The 15,693-nt window shown below is 53.6% G+C and overlaps 1 protein-coding gene across 1 annotated transcript; it reads right to left on the minus strand.

Annotated features, from left to right (window-relative positions):
* Positions 1 to 2,082: 2,082 nt before the first annotated feature.
* Positions 2,083 to 3,429, minus strand: TMPPE (transmembrane protein with metallophosphoesterase domain; the record flags this gene model as incomplete). Its single annotated transcript, XM_080714946.1, has 1 exon — positions 2,083 to 3,429. One exon carries the CDS (start codon positions 3,427 to 3,429, stop codon positions 2,083 to 2,085), a length of 1,347 nt encoding a protein of 448 aa, XP_080571072.1.
* Positions 3,430 to 15,693: the final 12,264 nt, after the last annotated feature.

The raw sequence follows: 15,693 nt of genomic DNA on the forward strand, positions 1-15,693 counted from the left end.
CTACACTCCCAGACCTACTTGTACATTTTTATTCGGAAACAGGGTCTCCTAAGCCAGCACGTGCGGCTGGCTTCGAACCTGCGCGATCCTGTCTCTGCCTCCCAAGCGCAGGGATGACAAGCGTGCCCACCACTCCCGGCTGGTCATGCTTTTTAAGGAAAGGGTTCATATGGAAGTATTTGGGGGGTAAAGTCATGTTTCCCAAGGTTTGCCTTAATATATTCCAGCATAAAGTGATGTGTGTGTATGCCTCTAACATCTTGTACTTTATTAAAGTTTATAACTACAATATTTTATATATATATATATATATATATATATATATATATATATATAATTTTATTGTTGTTGTTGTTGGTGGTGGTGTGGTGGTACTGGGGTTCCTGGGAGCCCTTCTACCTCTGGGCTACACTCCCAGACTTATTTTATATTTTTTAATTTTGGAAACAGGGTCTCTTAAGCCAGCGCGACTTAAACCTGCACGATCCTCCTGTCTCCGCCTCCCAAGCGCGGGGATGACAAGCGTGCGCCACCACGCCCGGCTCTGGGAGGCCCTTTGAAAGAGGAGTGTTTATTGCTGTTGAAGGTCTAAGGCTCTCTTGCCCCCCACAGGGGCTGGGCCAAGTCCTGAGCAGTCACCCCTGACAGTTTTTCCATGGGGGCAGCAAGGGGTGACCCTTTTGTGCTGGGGCCAAAGTCTGGGGGCAGCTAGTAAAGGGTGAGTCAGGTGGATTGGAATCTGCCCAGCAAAGGTACTTTCCAAAGCCCAGCATGGGGAAGTCATCAGAGCCCTGCCCCGCCCCATCCAAGCTTCCCTTCCACACAGTGAACCTCAGTTTTCCACGGTGAGTCAGACCTGAGCCTGGGCGAGGGCTCCTTTCCTTATTTCAGTTATCAGGCAGCCTACAGTAAGACTAGCGACTCGCCCAGAGGCTCCGCTCCCTGTTGCTCTAAGTCAGACTGAAACAAACAACCCTGAAGGGAGGTGGGGTTCTACCGTACTCACTTGCCACCACCAAAGCTACTTAACCATCACCCATGGGAAGACTTTTCAGTGGGAGGCAGAACTGGCTTCCAGCCCCAAGTTTCGGGTTTCGCAATGCTGGGGATCGATCCCGGGTCAAGTGCTCAACGTCCCCAGCCCTCCGGACATAACTTACGGTCCTCCCTGCCTGCCTCATCTCTATACAGGGAAGCTACCCTCCCTAAACACCTCGCAAGGGAGCTTGGCAAAACTACCCCGAGTTCCTAAGCAGCAGCGTCACCCTCAGCTGTCCCAGCATTATTTCCCCCACTTCCCGGAGCCCTGGGACACAGATAAAATCACTCAAAGCTTGAACAGGGGAGGCCCCGGGTTCCAGAGGTTTTTGCAGATTCCCTCCATAAAGGGGAATCCAACAGAATCCGGAAAGAAAACTCCTCCAGCAATCACCCGGCTTCCGACCTGGCCTGTCCTCTCTGTGATACCACCTCTTGGCCAGACAGGCTCTAGAATCTAAAGCCTGTCTAGAATCTACAGCCATAGATTCCCAAATTTATTGGCCCCCTTTTCATGGAAAAAAAAAATTACTCAACACCCCCGTGGAGCCTTCCACTGACCTTTTATTCTTATTCGATGCCCCCCCCATAGAACCTGAGGCTACTACCGCCTCCCACCACCCATGGTTCCAGCACAGACTTTGGGAATTTATATTCTAGAATAAAATAGCAATTCTAGAAACCACCCAAACCCCAAGTGGGGCTCCTGCCCCCTCCCCTGACTCTGTACTTTAAAGGTGTCCCTTCCCAGGAACCCTGGGTCACAGTCTCGCCTCCCTTACGCGCATCTGAAAGAGAGATCTGTGCTGTGTGTTACCTTTGTGGCTTCCCAAGCGCACATTAAAAAGGTAACTGGCCATGAACAAGTTAAATTGGCCTGGACTTGCCAGGCAGCTCCACCGGAAATCACCATTTATGGCAGGCAGCAGTCAAGGGAGTGTCGGCGGCTGCGGGCCAGGCGAGGGAGTGTCAGGGCAAAGCAGGCGGGTTATGTGTTCCATGAGCAGGGCAGAGGGTGAAGGCCGGGCGCCCAGGGGTGGGCCGTCAGGGAGCCCGCTGCAGAATGAGCTCTGTGATCTCCGCCCTGCTCCCCAGTCTCATGGGGATCCCATAGTAGGCCGTGCCCGGGCTCACATAGACAAATGTGGTGGGGGCCACTTGGTAGAGACCAGCAAAGAAAGGGTTCAGGAGATACGCCGCCACATTCAAGGGGAAGATTTGCCCAGCGTGCGTGTGCCCAGAAAGGATCAGGTTGATATCTGGCCGTTCCTGGAGCGCTCTCTTGGCAGCCAGGGGCTGGTGAGCGAGCAAGATGGTGGTGTGGTCCGGGCTGCAGCCCGCCAGGGCCTTGCCAAGATCCATGCCGTGGCCGGCATAGTGCAGGATGTCGGCTTCGATGTCGTCCACCCCGGCTAGGCAGATCCAGTCTCCGTCTCGGCCGGCGCCCTCAGGCTGGGCCCCCGTGGCAGAAATCTTCACGTTCTCATTGTGGAGCGGCCGGACGCGCAGGGATTCCAGCAGGGCGAACCAGTTGCTCACGTCCGAAGTGTAGTACTCGTGATTGCCCGTGACGAAGTAGGTGCCCAGGCGAGAACGCAGCTGGCCCAGAGGTGCGACGGCCGTCCGCAGGACCGAGGCTTCCGAGTCGGAGAGGTCCCCCACGATGACGGTGACATCCGGCTCCAGCGCGTTCACCATCCTGACAAACGTCTCCATCTTGGTCCTGCCCACCGTGGGCCCCAGGTGAATGTCCGACAGCAGCACGATCTTGAGGCGGTTCATGGAGGGGGGCAGCTGGTGCACCGGCACCTCCACGGTTTTCACAGCCGGCGGCTGGGCGGCATTGAGGAGCCCCACCACGCTGAGGACGGCGGTCACCGCCACGGCCAGCATGGGCCTGAGCACCGGCTTCCGCATCTTGTCCAGGCCGCCGGCCACCCGGCCACCACGCCAGGCCACGAGCTGCAGGGCCTGCTCCACGGCGCTCAGGGTGCACAAAAAGAAAAGCATGATGACATAGGCGCCCAGGCAGGCGTAGGCGGCCAGGGAGAAGAGGTAGGGCTCCTCGGCCACCAGAAAGAGCATCGTAAAGAAGCTGGCATGGGCCAAGGCTAGAAACACCAGGACCACCAGCTTCCAGAGGCGGAAACAGGGGGACTCTGGGCCCGTGGAGTGGCCCGGGCTGCTCACAAGGCTCCGCCAGATGTAGAGGGAGCCAATGAGCATTAGCGAGTTGACAAAGAGGGCGAGTTGCAGGCGGAAGAGCCACCGCCAGGCCCCGATTTCCAGGCTCCCGGCCAGACAGGAGCGGGACACTATCATGGACACGAAGACAGTGAGAGCGGCCAGGGCGGCTTTGGAGCCCAGGGACAGCTGCCTGCAGAGTACCATTTCCTCGGTTCCTATGAGAGTCCCTGCCGGTCCTGTGCAGGTGCGCTATGGAAGGCGAGTTTCATAGAAAGGACAGTGGCCAACGAGAGGCTTCCAGGTTTCCAGCTCCGCCTGCAACCAGGAACCGGCATCAGCTTTGTGGGATAGAAAGAGCGTCCTTGTCCCCATTCCAAAACCCGAAGGCCGCTTCAGTCTGCCCGACCCACCTGGACTTCAAGCCACTCGAATAATAGAGGCAGGTGCCACACTTTATTATCAAAATACAAACACACGGAAGCCGGACGCGGTGGCGCAAGCCCGTGATCGTAGTGCTTGGGAAGCAGAGGCAGGAGAATCGCAGGTTCAAGGCCAGCCTCAGCAAGTCAGCGAGACCCTGTCTCAAAATAAAAAATAAAAATAAAGGGCTGGAGGTGTAGCTCGGTGGTAGCACGCCCATAGATTCAATCTGATACCACACAGACGGGCAGTTTTCACTGATAGAGTGTTCTGTAGGTCTCCACAACCAGCTTGCACTGCTTTCATAACAAGAAAAACATTCGTTCTCAGCCGGGCGTGGTGGCGCACGCTTGTAATCCCAGCATTTGGGAGGCTGAGGCAGGAGGATCGCGGTTCAGGGACAGCCTCAACTACTTAGTGAGGCCCTCTGCAACTCATGAGACCCTGTTTCAAAACAAAGAATAAAAACTAGGGCTGGGGTGTAGTTCAGAGGTAGAATGGCCCTGCATCCCCACTACTGCAATAAATAAATAAGTAAATAAATAGTCTCAAAATGTGGTACAGGGACACTCTCAGAGGGTCTATTGAGTCACAGCTATTTTCATAATAATACTAAGTTGTCACCGTCTTTTCCACTCTTACTCCATCGTGAGTGTATGGTGTTTCCAGACACTACATATCATGTGATCCCGCAACAAATGGAACACAGAAGTAGATATAAAAGCTGTCTCCTGTGCTGGGTCAGGTGACATGCCTGTAATCCCAATTGGGAGGCTGAGATAAGAGGATTACAGGTTTGACAACCTGTCATCAACTTAGCAACTGTTTTAAAATAAATAAAAATAGGGCTGGGAGGGTGGCTCAGAGGTAGAAGTTTCACAAGTTCAATCTCCAGTACACACCCACATAATACGTGTGTGTGTGTGTGTGTGTGTGTGTGTGTGTATATATATATATATATATATATATATATATATATATATATATATAATTTTTTTGGGTAGTACTAGGGTTCCTAGAAACACTTCTACCTCTGGGCTACACTCCCAGACCTATTTTATATTTTTTTAAAATTTGGAAACAGGGTCTCTTAAGCCAGCGAGGCTGGCTTCGAACCTGCGCGATCCTCCTGTCTCCGCCTCCCAAGCGCGGGGATTACAAGCGTGCGCCACCACGCTCAACTAAATGTATTTTTTTGCAGCACTGGGTATGGAACCCAGGAACATTCTACTTCCAAGTGACACCGTCAGCCCTATTTTTTTTTTTAATTCTTTATTTTGAAACGAAGTCTCACTGAGTTGCCAAGGGCCTCACTAAGTAGCTGAGGCTGTCCGCAAACTGCCATCCTCCTGCCTCAGCCTCCCGAATGCTGAGCTTATAAGCATGCGCCACCACGTCCGGCTACCAAAGTATATTTAAAAACAAATAGAAATCTGTCTACTATTAAGACAGGCGCAGAATGTAGAACATGTGACTGTACCCTAAAATTGTGGGAGAAATTCTGGTTATCATGAAAATATTGGTTACCATAAAAAGATCTTTCTCATTAACATGTAATAGATTTGTTACTCCTGAAGGAAATTAACTCCCCCTGCCCCCTTTGGCAATACTGGGGATTGAATCAAGAGTCAGTCCACCTTCAAGCTATACTTCAGCGATCCTCCTTTTACTTGGTCCTGGGGATTGGAGCAAAGCACATTCTACCTCTGAGCTACACCCCTGGGTCTATTTTACTCTTTTATTTTGAAACAGGGTTGCCGAGCGTGATGGTGCACGCTTGTAATCCCAGTATTTGGGAGGCTGAGACCAAAGGATTGCGGTTCGAGGCCAGCCTCAGCTACTTAGTGAGGCCCTCTGTAACTTAGTGAGACCTTTTTTTAAACTAAAGAAAAAAAAAAATAGGGCTGGGGGTGTAGCTCAGAGGTCGAATGCCACTGGGTTCCATTCCCAGACCTGCAAGGAAGGAAGGAAGGAAGGAAGGAAGGAAGGAAGGAAGAAAGAAAGAAAGAAAGAAAGAAAGAAAGAAAGAAAGAGGGTCTAAGTTGTATAGGCTCTTGCTAAGTTGCTGAGTCTGGCCTTGAACCCGTGATTCTCCTCTCATGCTCCCAAGTTTTGAAATTACAGACATGTGACACTGAGCTTGGCTAAAAAATAACAATGATCTTAAAATATTGTCTAGGACATTTAAAGCTGTAGAACTACTGTTCTAGCTGGGTGTGGTGGCACACACCTGTAATCCCTATAACCTGGGACGCTAAGGCAGGAGGATCGCAGGTTCGAGGACAGCTTCAGCAAGGAGTGACGCTCATCAACTTAGTGAGGCCCTGTTCCCAAATAAATAAAGTCGGGCTGGGGTAGAGCTTGAAGCCTCTGGGTTCAACCTCTAGTACCACAACAAACAAACAAAAAACAGAAGAACCACTGTTCTAAACAAACGCAAACCAAGAAATGACAAGAAGCTAGCCTCCAGAGGTTTTTCTGAAAGCCAAGGTACACGAGCGTAGGAAGATACTACACACCTAGGAATTCTGGGGGCGAGTGCCAGCCTCCTGTGTGGGTCTCAGACACGGTGGCACATGCACCCCAGAGTCATGGGGCACAAGACTGTGACCTTTCACCCAGAGGAGCCTATAAATCTTTATCTCTCACCCCACACTTTTAGATACTGGTGACGATCTCCCTTCTCAGGCCGGGCGTGATGGCACATGGCTATAATCCCAGCACTCAGAGGCTAAGATAGGAGGAATGCCCCTGGTTCCATCCCCAGTGCCCCCAAATAAATAAATAAATAAATAAATAAATAAATGACAAGTGGAGTGGGTTGAGGCGGCACAGACTTGTAATCCCAGTTCTTGGGAGGCTGAGACAGGAGGATCACGGGTTCAAAGCCAGCATAGGCAACTTAGCGAGGCGCTCAGCAACCTAGTGAGACCCTGTTTCCAAACAAGAAATCAAATCGGGCTGGCGGTGTAGCGTGGAGGTAAAATGCCTCTATATTCAACCCCCAAGTACCACAATAAAACAAAATAAGAAAGGGAGGGAGAAGTAACTACAGACAGGTGGAGAGGGCCTTTCCCCAAGATGCAAACATTTGAACAGTAGCTGTTTTTCAAATACTTGATGTTTCCAATTTCGGTTTTATTTATTTATTTATTTATTTATTTATTTATTTTTGTTAGCGGGTCTGGAGATGGAACCCAGGGACATGTGACCTCCGAGCTACACCCCCTGCCCTATTTTTTATTCTTTATTTTGAAACCGGGTCTCACTGAGTGAGTTGCAGAGGGCCTCACTAAGTAGCTGAGGCTGTCCGCGAATCGCAATCCTCCAGGTCTCAGCCTCCCGAATGCTGGGATTACAAGCCCACCCTGGCTTTTTTTTTTTTTTTTTTTTTTTTTTTGTGGTACTGGGGTTCCTGGAAGCCCCTCTACCTCCGGGCTACACTCCCAGACCTATTTTATATTTTTATTTGGAAACAGGGTCTCTTAAGCCAGCGAGGCTGGCTCCGAACCAGCGCGATCCTCCTGTCTCTGCCTCCCAAGTGCAGGGATTACAGGCGTGCGCCACCACGCCCAGCCCAATTTGGGTTTTAAAAGGATATAATTTTTCCCTGTCTGTGGCACACAGCTGTAGCCTGTTACCGGAACGCAGGAACTTTTAAATCAATGGGTTCGGCCAGCCTTGAAGTTGACAACTCCCCTGCACTCTGGAGCCAGCTAAGCTGATGCAGGGGGGTTAAACCCTGTCACCTGCACAGCCGGCCTCCCCAGGGGGCGCCCCACCACCCAAGCTCCATCCAGGCTGGGCCCACCCCCAGCCCAGATGCGGAGCCCCCAAGGAAAAGGGCCCCACAAGAAAGCGAGGAAAATCCCAACCCCCAAAAAGCAGGTGGCGGAGACTCTGGCCTGTTGGGATTGAGAGTTTGGAAAATGACAATCAAGCCAGGTGTGCTGGGGCACGCTTATAATCCCACCCCCCTAGTACTTGGAAGGCTGAGATGGGAGGATCGCGGGTTCGAGGACAGCCTCGGCAAGTGCTGAGACTCATCAACCTAGAGAGACTGTTTCAAAATTAAAAATAAATAAAATAGGGCTGGGAGGGCCGGGTGTGGTGGCGCACGCTTGTAATCCCCGCACTTGGGAGGCAGAGACAGGAGGATCTCGCTGGCTTAAGACACCCTATTTCCAAATAAAGAAGATATTAAAAATAGGTCTGGGAGTGAAGCCCGGAGGTAGAAGGGCTTCCAGGAACCCCAGTACCACCAAAAATAAAAAATAAAAAAATAAAGTAGGGCTGGGAGGGGGTGTAGCTCAGAGGTAGAATGCCCGAGTTCAATCCCCAGTGCCAAAAAAAAAAAAACAGACGATCACCCCAATGTTCCCTTTACGGGGGGGGGCTCTCCTGACGCCTATTTTTCTCCTCCGGATCTCGGTGGAGCGCAGAACTAAGCAAAGGAGGGCGTCCTCTGGTCCCCCGCGCACCCTGGACCCCCCCAGGTTTCCGCAAAACCGAAGCTGGACAGATTCGCGCACCTGGTCTCCCCACCTCCGTGCACGAACCGGGAAGCAGGTCCCCAGGAAGGAGCGGCCGGGGCGGAACTCACCGCGACCCGGCTGCCGGGAAGGACGCGCCCAGCCCTGCCCGCCCCCGACGGAGGCCGGGCCACCGCCTGCGCCAAGGGCCTGGGGCCACCGGACCCCGCGCTGCGCAGCCCGCCTGGGCCGCCCGGGCTCGGCCTGGCCCGCAGCGCGCCCGGGGAACCTACCTGCCAGCAATGCGCAGACCCCAGCGGCGCCAGCAGCAGCGGCAGCAGCAGGGGGAGGCGGGGAGCCAGGACCCGGGGCATGGCGGCGCTCCAGCCGGTGCGCTGCGCGATGGGCCCGGCTCTGCGGAGCGCACGCCGCCCCTCCCGGCCTCCGCCGGCTCCGCCCCGAGGGCGGGGAGCCAGGCCCTGGTGATGGCTGGCCGCCTTATCTGGCTTTTGTCTGCGCTCCCTGGAGGAGCGAGGGCCCTTAGGCAAAGCCCCGGGAGGCCCAGCTGTCGGCGGCTGGCGACGGCCGAGGCCTGGACGCGGACGAGGATCTCCCGGTTCCCTGGATGCCCGGAGCTGAGAGCTGCTAAACTCAAATGCGACGTGCGATAGCTAGACTCCCCCGCCCTGGTCTCCTAAGACTCAGGCAGAGATGCACCCAGCGTGGACATCAGGCCCGATCCACAGCACCTGCAACTCATTAGAACGCAAATTCTTAAAGCCCGGCGTCGTGGCGCACGCTCCTAATCCCAGCATGTGGGAGGCCGAGGCAGGAGGATCGTGGTTGTGGACGGTCTCTACTTCGTGAGGCCCTTTGCAACTCAGTGAGACCCTGTTTCAAAATGAAGAATAAAGCCGGGCGTGGTGGCGCACGCCTGTAATCCCCGCGCTTGGGAGGCGGAGACAGGAGGATCGCGCTGGTTCCAAGCCAGCCGTGCTGTCTTAAGAGACCCTGTTTCCAAATAAAAATATAAAAATAGGTCTGGGAGTGTAGCCTGGAGTAGATGGGTTTCCAGGACCCCCAGTACTACAAAATAAATAAATAAATAGAATAGAATAAAGAATAAAAAATAGGGCTGGGGTGTAGCTCAGAGGTAGAATACCCCTGGGTTCAATTCCCAACAACAACACACACACACACACACACACACACACACACACACACCAGAGCAGTTACTTACGGGGGTGTAGACATCATTAGGAGCGGCCCCCTCAAGAAGAGGTTGTTCGGGCTCAGGAAAAGTGGTTACAAGGGTGTTTGCCACAATGTAACTCATGAAGCCATTTGTTTATGTTACATTTTGTATCTGAGTTTTTAAAAATAAGCCCACCCAGCTTCTAACAAACTTTTTTTTGTGTGTGTGTGGTACTGGGGATGGAACCCAGGGGCACCCTCTGCCCTATTTTTTATTCTTTATTTTGAAACTGCGTCTCCCTGAGTTGCAGAGGGCCTCACTAAGTAGCTGAAGCTGTTGGCGATCCTCCTCTCAGCCTCCCGAATGCTGGGATTACAAGGGTGCCACCATGACTGGTTGGCTCTAACAAACTGTTAAGTTGGGTCCTGCACTCATGTGACTTTGTGTCACATGACCTCTGCAGGGCAAGGGAGGGGCTGAAACCCCCCGCGAGAATTGGGCGTTCCCACGAGTAAAACCCCCATCTCGCGAGATGCATGCCTTTAAAAGGAGAGCCCGCGTCCTCTAGCTTCGGACAGGCGCGCGGGCCCCACGGTGCCTCGCCCTGATCCCCGGGAGAGCCGTGCCATTAAAACTTTACATGCCATGTGTACCGGACCTCTCTCGTGTTTTTCACACTCCGCTGTACGCACATTATTTTTATTTTACTCGCATTTAATTTTTTATTTTACTTATCATTTGGTGCCGAACCGGGAGAACTCTTGGGTCCCTCCCCATTTTTTTTTCCTTTTTTTTTTCTTTGTTTTCTCTTTTTATTTTTACTCTCTTTTTGAGCCCCGGACTCTCCGACCCGCCAGCAGCTCGACTGTGAGGTCCCACACCAGCGCTCCGCTTGCAGGCGTTGCTCCCACCACTGCCGCCGCTGCTGCCCCGTGCCTGCCCGGACCGTAGGCCATCTTTTCAGCCCCGCGCTCTGCTGAGAGCTCAAGGCCGTCTTTCTGGCCCCGCGCTCTCCGGGAGAGCTGGCGGCCTTCTTCCCGCCCCGGGCTCTGCTGAGAGCTCGCGGCCATCTTTCCAGCCACGAGCTCTGCTGAGAGCTCGCGGCCATCTTTCCAGCCACGAGCTCTGCTGAGAGCTCACGGCCATCTTTTCGGCCCCAAGCTCTGCTGAGAGCCGGTGGCCATCTTTTCCCGCCCATGTGCTCTCTTCCGGAGCGCCGGCGGCCATCTTCCGCGGCCACCACCGCCGGGGCGTGCAGGCTCCACCGGCCGCCAGGCTGCTAGTTCCACCCGCCCGGAGCCAGGCTCCTTGGGTGATGCTGGCACCTGTTCTACTTGCTGACCTCCTGCATGGGCCAGGACCTCTGCCTGCTGCTTGGACCTCCTAAAACCGCCGTTCCCGCCTGCCCACGCCGCCCGCCGCTGGAATGGGACCATGCCGCCCACGGACTGCGCCACACTGCGCGCCTATGTCTTCTCCGCGCCTGGCGTTGCTTAGACCCGCCTGCCGAGGCCGCCTGCCTCCTCCATCTAGGTGGCCGCCACTCTGCTAAACAGCCCCCAGCCCGCCAAGTCCAGCCCGCGCTCCAGCTGGTTCCTCCACTCGGACTCGCGCCCTGGCGCCCTTCACCCTGTGCCTGCCCACCCCTGCTGCCTGGGCCTGGCCATTCCGGTAAGCAGCCACATGGAATTACTGGGGGGGGGTCGCCAGCTTTGGCCCGCCATCTTGGACACGTGGAATCACTGGGGGGCCGCCATCTTGGCCCCACCATCTTTAACCCCTCCCACCTCATGGCCTCACTGGAGGCCTCGCCATCCTTAACCCCTCCCACCTCGTGGCCTCACTGGAGGCCTCGCCATCCTTAACCCCTCCCACCTCATGGCCTCACTGGAGGCCCCCATCCTTAACCCCTCCCACCTCATGGCCTCACTGGAGGCCTCGCCATCCTTAACCCCTCCCACCTCATGGCCTCACTGGAGGCCCCCATCCTTAACCCCTCCCACCTCATGGCCTCACTGGAGGCCTCGCCATCCTTAACCCCTCCCACCTCATGGCCTCACTGGAGGCCTCGCCATCCTTAACCCCTCCCACCTCATGGCCTCACTGGAGGCCTCGCCATCCTTAACCCCTCCCACCTCATGGCCTCACTGGAGGCCTCGCCATCCTTAACCCCTCCCACCTCATGGCCTCACTGGAGGCCTCACAATCTTTAATCCCTCCCACTTTCCACTCCTAACCAATCCTAGGAGTCGGCGGCCATCTTTCCGGCCCGAGCCAGGCAGCTTGGCACTTGCTCTGCCTGCCAACTGCCTGCGCGGGCCAGGACCTCTGCTTGCCGCTTGGACCTCCTAAAGCACCATTCCAGCTTGGTTCTCCGGTCACCGCCGGGACCTCTGGCCGGTTTGCCCCACCCGCCCCGAGCCAGGCTCACTGGCAGTGCTCCTCGGGGCCCAGCCTCAGCGTCTGGCGCGTGCCTGGAAGCCATTTTGTCTCCACGCCGCGGGCCCGGCAAGCCATGCCGCCTGCGCGCCCCCACTGATCCCACCAGCCGCCAGTGCCGTCCACACCAGCCACCGGCATCCGCGCGCCCTGGCTCCACTGCGCCCCCAGCAGCTTCTCAGCGCTTCTGTCACAGCCAGCGCTGGCCGACATCACTATACTCCGGTAAACTGCCTCCTTCCCTTGGTTAGCGGGTTCCGGACTTGGGTCTTCCGGTCCACTGGGACCTAAAAATCCAAGCGCTTGGTGACCCATTGTCCCCCGGTCCACTGGGACCACGCTGCGGATGACCAGGTCATCCTCCGGTTTTGAGAAGGAATGAAGACGTTCTTCCCTATCTCTTAACCTCTGTTTCCGAACGATTGAGCAGGGAAATCGGGGACGCCCATTTCCTGTTCTTCGTTTCCGCCCGCGAACCAATTATGGGGAGTCGAACCTTTATACTAGCAGATGCCCTGAGAGCCTGTCTGCCTTGATACGAGTTGGGAAATAGGTTGCGGTGGCCCAGGAATAGTTAGGAACTTTTATAAGCGGTCTGGTATCCTTCCAAATGCTCTCCCCCATCAGCTTCCATTTATTTTCCCGCCAGCTGCCATTTTGTGATGGCGCGTAGTCACTGCCTGGTGATGTCACAGTCGCCATCTTGGCCCGCGCCAGACTGCAATTTTGCTGGGCGGCCCGCGTGGGCGCGCCCTAGGTGCTGTGGGAAACGCCGGGGCTGGGGCGACACCCTCTGCCCGTGAGGAGTCTGCGTTGCCATTCTTGCCGGACACCAGCCCCGGGACGCGCTCTTTGTGAGTATAGGTCCGTCATAGCTGACAGAACCTTAACATAGCATCTAAGTTTTAATTCCAGAGAGAAACAGGCGGAAATGGAGCATACACTCCGACTTTGCCAAAAAGCAGATCCCTGGTAGCTGCCCTTTGGCTGGCGGTGGCGGCTCAGCCCCCTGGAGCGCCACCTAGGTGTGGAGGACTGCAACAACAACTACCTCCAGGAGCCTGCCTCAAGTGGGGCAAAGCCACGCCTACCAATCAGACTGCTCGGCGTGTGGCCAGGAGGGCCACTGGAACAGTGCCCTTGGAAAAGGGTGAGCCCCAGGTGCCTCAACACAGGGGGAGCACCTTTCCAGACCAGGCCCCGCCGCTGGCCCTACTCAGCCTGGCTGAAGACTGATGGCTCCTGGATCCCTCAACCTCCATCCTCTTTGCCAGCTCAGGGTAGCTCTCCAGGTACTGAGTAAACCAGTCTCCTTTTTGGTCGCCTGCTCAATCTCATGATTTGTTTTTTTCTTTAATAGCCCTTGCCTGTTCAAGCCTCCTCAAGCGCACATCACTAAGCTGTCCAGGGTAACCTCCAATTCGCACTGCAGCTATGCACCCACCTGCACCCCCTTCTGGGGGACTGAACTCCCTACTCCTCCCGGCCTGGGGCCCCTGACGACGCCCCTTGACAGCAGGAAGAAGCTAGAGGGTCCAATCGTCATCCATTATCCCTACCATCAAAAGGCCGGAATGTTAAGTTGGGTCCTGCACTCATGTGACTTTGTGTCACATGACCTCTGCAGGGCAAGGGAGGGGCTGAAACCCCCCCGCGAGAATTGGGCGTTCCCACGAGTAAAACCCCCATCTCGCGAGATGCATGCCTTTAAAAGGAGAGCCCGCGTCCTCTAGCTTCGGACAGGCGCGCGGGCCCCACGGTGCCTCGCCCTGATCCCCGGGAGAGCCGTGCCATTAAAACTTTACATGCCATGTGTACCGGACCTCTCTCGTGTTTTTCACACTCCGCCGTACGCACATTATTTTTATTTTACTCGCATTTAATTTTTTATTTTACTTATCACAAACCTTTTTACATTGTATAAGAAAGTAACTCAAGTCCCACAGGACTCCTCATTGAGGGTCCCAGAAAGCATCTTCGCTGGCTTCTCTTCTGTTTCCTGATAAAGTCCAGTACTGACTGCAAGGGCTCCCGCAGGGGTGGTGGTGCACACCTGTAATCCCAATACCTGGAGCCTGAGACAGGATTGCAGATTTGAGGACAGCCTCAACAACTTAATGAGAACCTTCACAATTTAGCGAGATCCCATTTCAAATAAAATAAAATAAAATGGCTGTGGGTGTGGCTCAAAGGTAGAATGCCCCTGGATTCAAGCCCCAGTTAAAAAATAAAAAAGAGCCGGGTGTGGTGGGGCACGCTTGTAATCCCCGCGCTTGGGAGGCGGAGACAGGAGGATCTCGTAGGTTTGAAGCCAGCCTCAGCTACTTAGTGAGGCTCTCAGCTACTTAGTGAGACCCTGTTTCCAAATAAAATATAAAATAGGTCTGGGAGTATAGCCCGGAGGTAGAAGGCCTCTGGGTTCCACCCCCAGTACCACCAAAATAAATAAATAAATAAATAAATAAATAAATAAATAAAATAATAATAATAAAATTTAAAAAATAAAAAAGAGGCAGACAGTTGTGAATTGGAATTCTCGCTTCACCACTTACTCTTGGGCAAGTCGCCACACAATTTCTGGGAGTCTTAGGTTCTGCATTGGTAAAACTGATATAATAATATCAAATTAACTGAGTAACGAGGGAGAATTAGTAGAGACAATGACTATGAGGGTTGGGAGAGGCGGGCGTGGTGGCGCACGCTGGTAATAACAGTACTTGGGAGGCTGAGACAGGAGGATCGCAGATTTGTGGACAGCCTCAGGTACTTAGTGAGGTCCTCCAAAACTTAAGTGAGACCCTGTTTCAAAATAAATAATAAAAAATAAGGCTGGGGTGTAGCTCAGAGGTAGAATGCCCCTAGGTTCCATCCCCAGTACTGCAAAAAATAAATAAAATAAAGAAGGCTGAGGGTATAGCTCTGAGGTAGAATGCCCTTGGCTTCAATCCCCACTACCCCCTCCACACATACACAGTAAATAGGCAGAATGTTAACAATTGATGAAATGGGTGAAGGGCATATAAGAATTCTTATATCAAAATTAAAATCAGGGGTGGTGGCTCATAGTTGTAATCCTAGTACTTGGGAGGCTAAAACGGGAGGATCGTAGGTTCAAAGTCAGCCTCAGTGGCTTAGTGAGGCTCTCAGCAACTTACTGAGACCCCGTTTCCAAATAAAAATAAAATAGGGTAGGCGCATAGCGCAGATGGGAGAATGCCCCTGGTTTCTATCCCCAGTTTTCACTCACACACACACACACACACACACACACACACACACACACACCCCTCAGCAACTTAGACTCTCATCAACCTAACAAGATTCTGTTTCAAAACAAAAAATCAAAAGGACTGAGGGTGTAGCTCAGAGGCAGAATGTCCCTGGGTTCCATCCCCAGTACTACCAAAAGAAAAGAAAAGGAAAAAAGTGTTTGTAAAGTGTAAAAAATAAAATCCAGGATCTCCAGAGAGGAAAGCCCTGTACCCGTAAGCTGTGCTCGGCCCCTACCTCGCTGCAGGTCCTCAACTTCCTGGTGCAGTCTTGAGCCCCATGTCTTGGGGCTCAGTTGGGCAATCAGCTGACAGGTATGCACTCTAAAACATGATCAAAGTTAAAACTGTGAAACTGCCAAACAGTCGGTCCCCAGGTCCTCATAAAAGTTACAGCTGTGCACCAGGAACTGGACCGTGCCATTTGGCAGTCATGGGTTTAGACAAATGGATTCCAGTTTTTTGTTTGTTTGTTTGTTTGGTTGGTTGGTTTTTTGGTACTGGGGATGGAACCTAGGAGCATTCTACTTCTGAGCTACACCCCCAACCCTATTTTAATTTTTTAATTTATTTTTTATTTTTTTGCGGCACTGGGGATGGAGCCCAGGGGCATTCTACCCTCCCAGCTCCACCCCCTGCCCTATTTTTTATTCCTTATTTTGAAACCGGGTCT

The sequence above is a fragment of the Muscardinus avellanarius genome (assembly GCF_963383645.1).
Source record: "Muscardinus avellanarius genome assembly, chromosome: 18".
In the NCBI taxonomy this organism is placed as follows: domain Eukaryota; kingdom Metazoa; phylum Chordata; class Mammalia; order Rodentia; family Gliridae; genus Muscardinus; species Muscardinus avellanarius.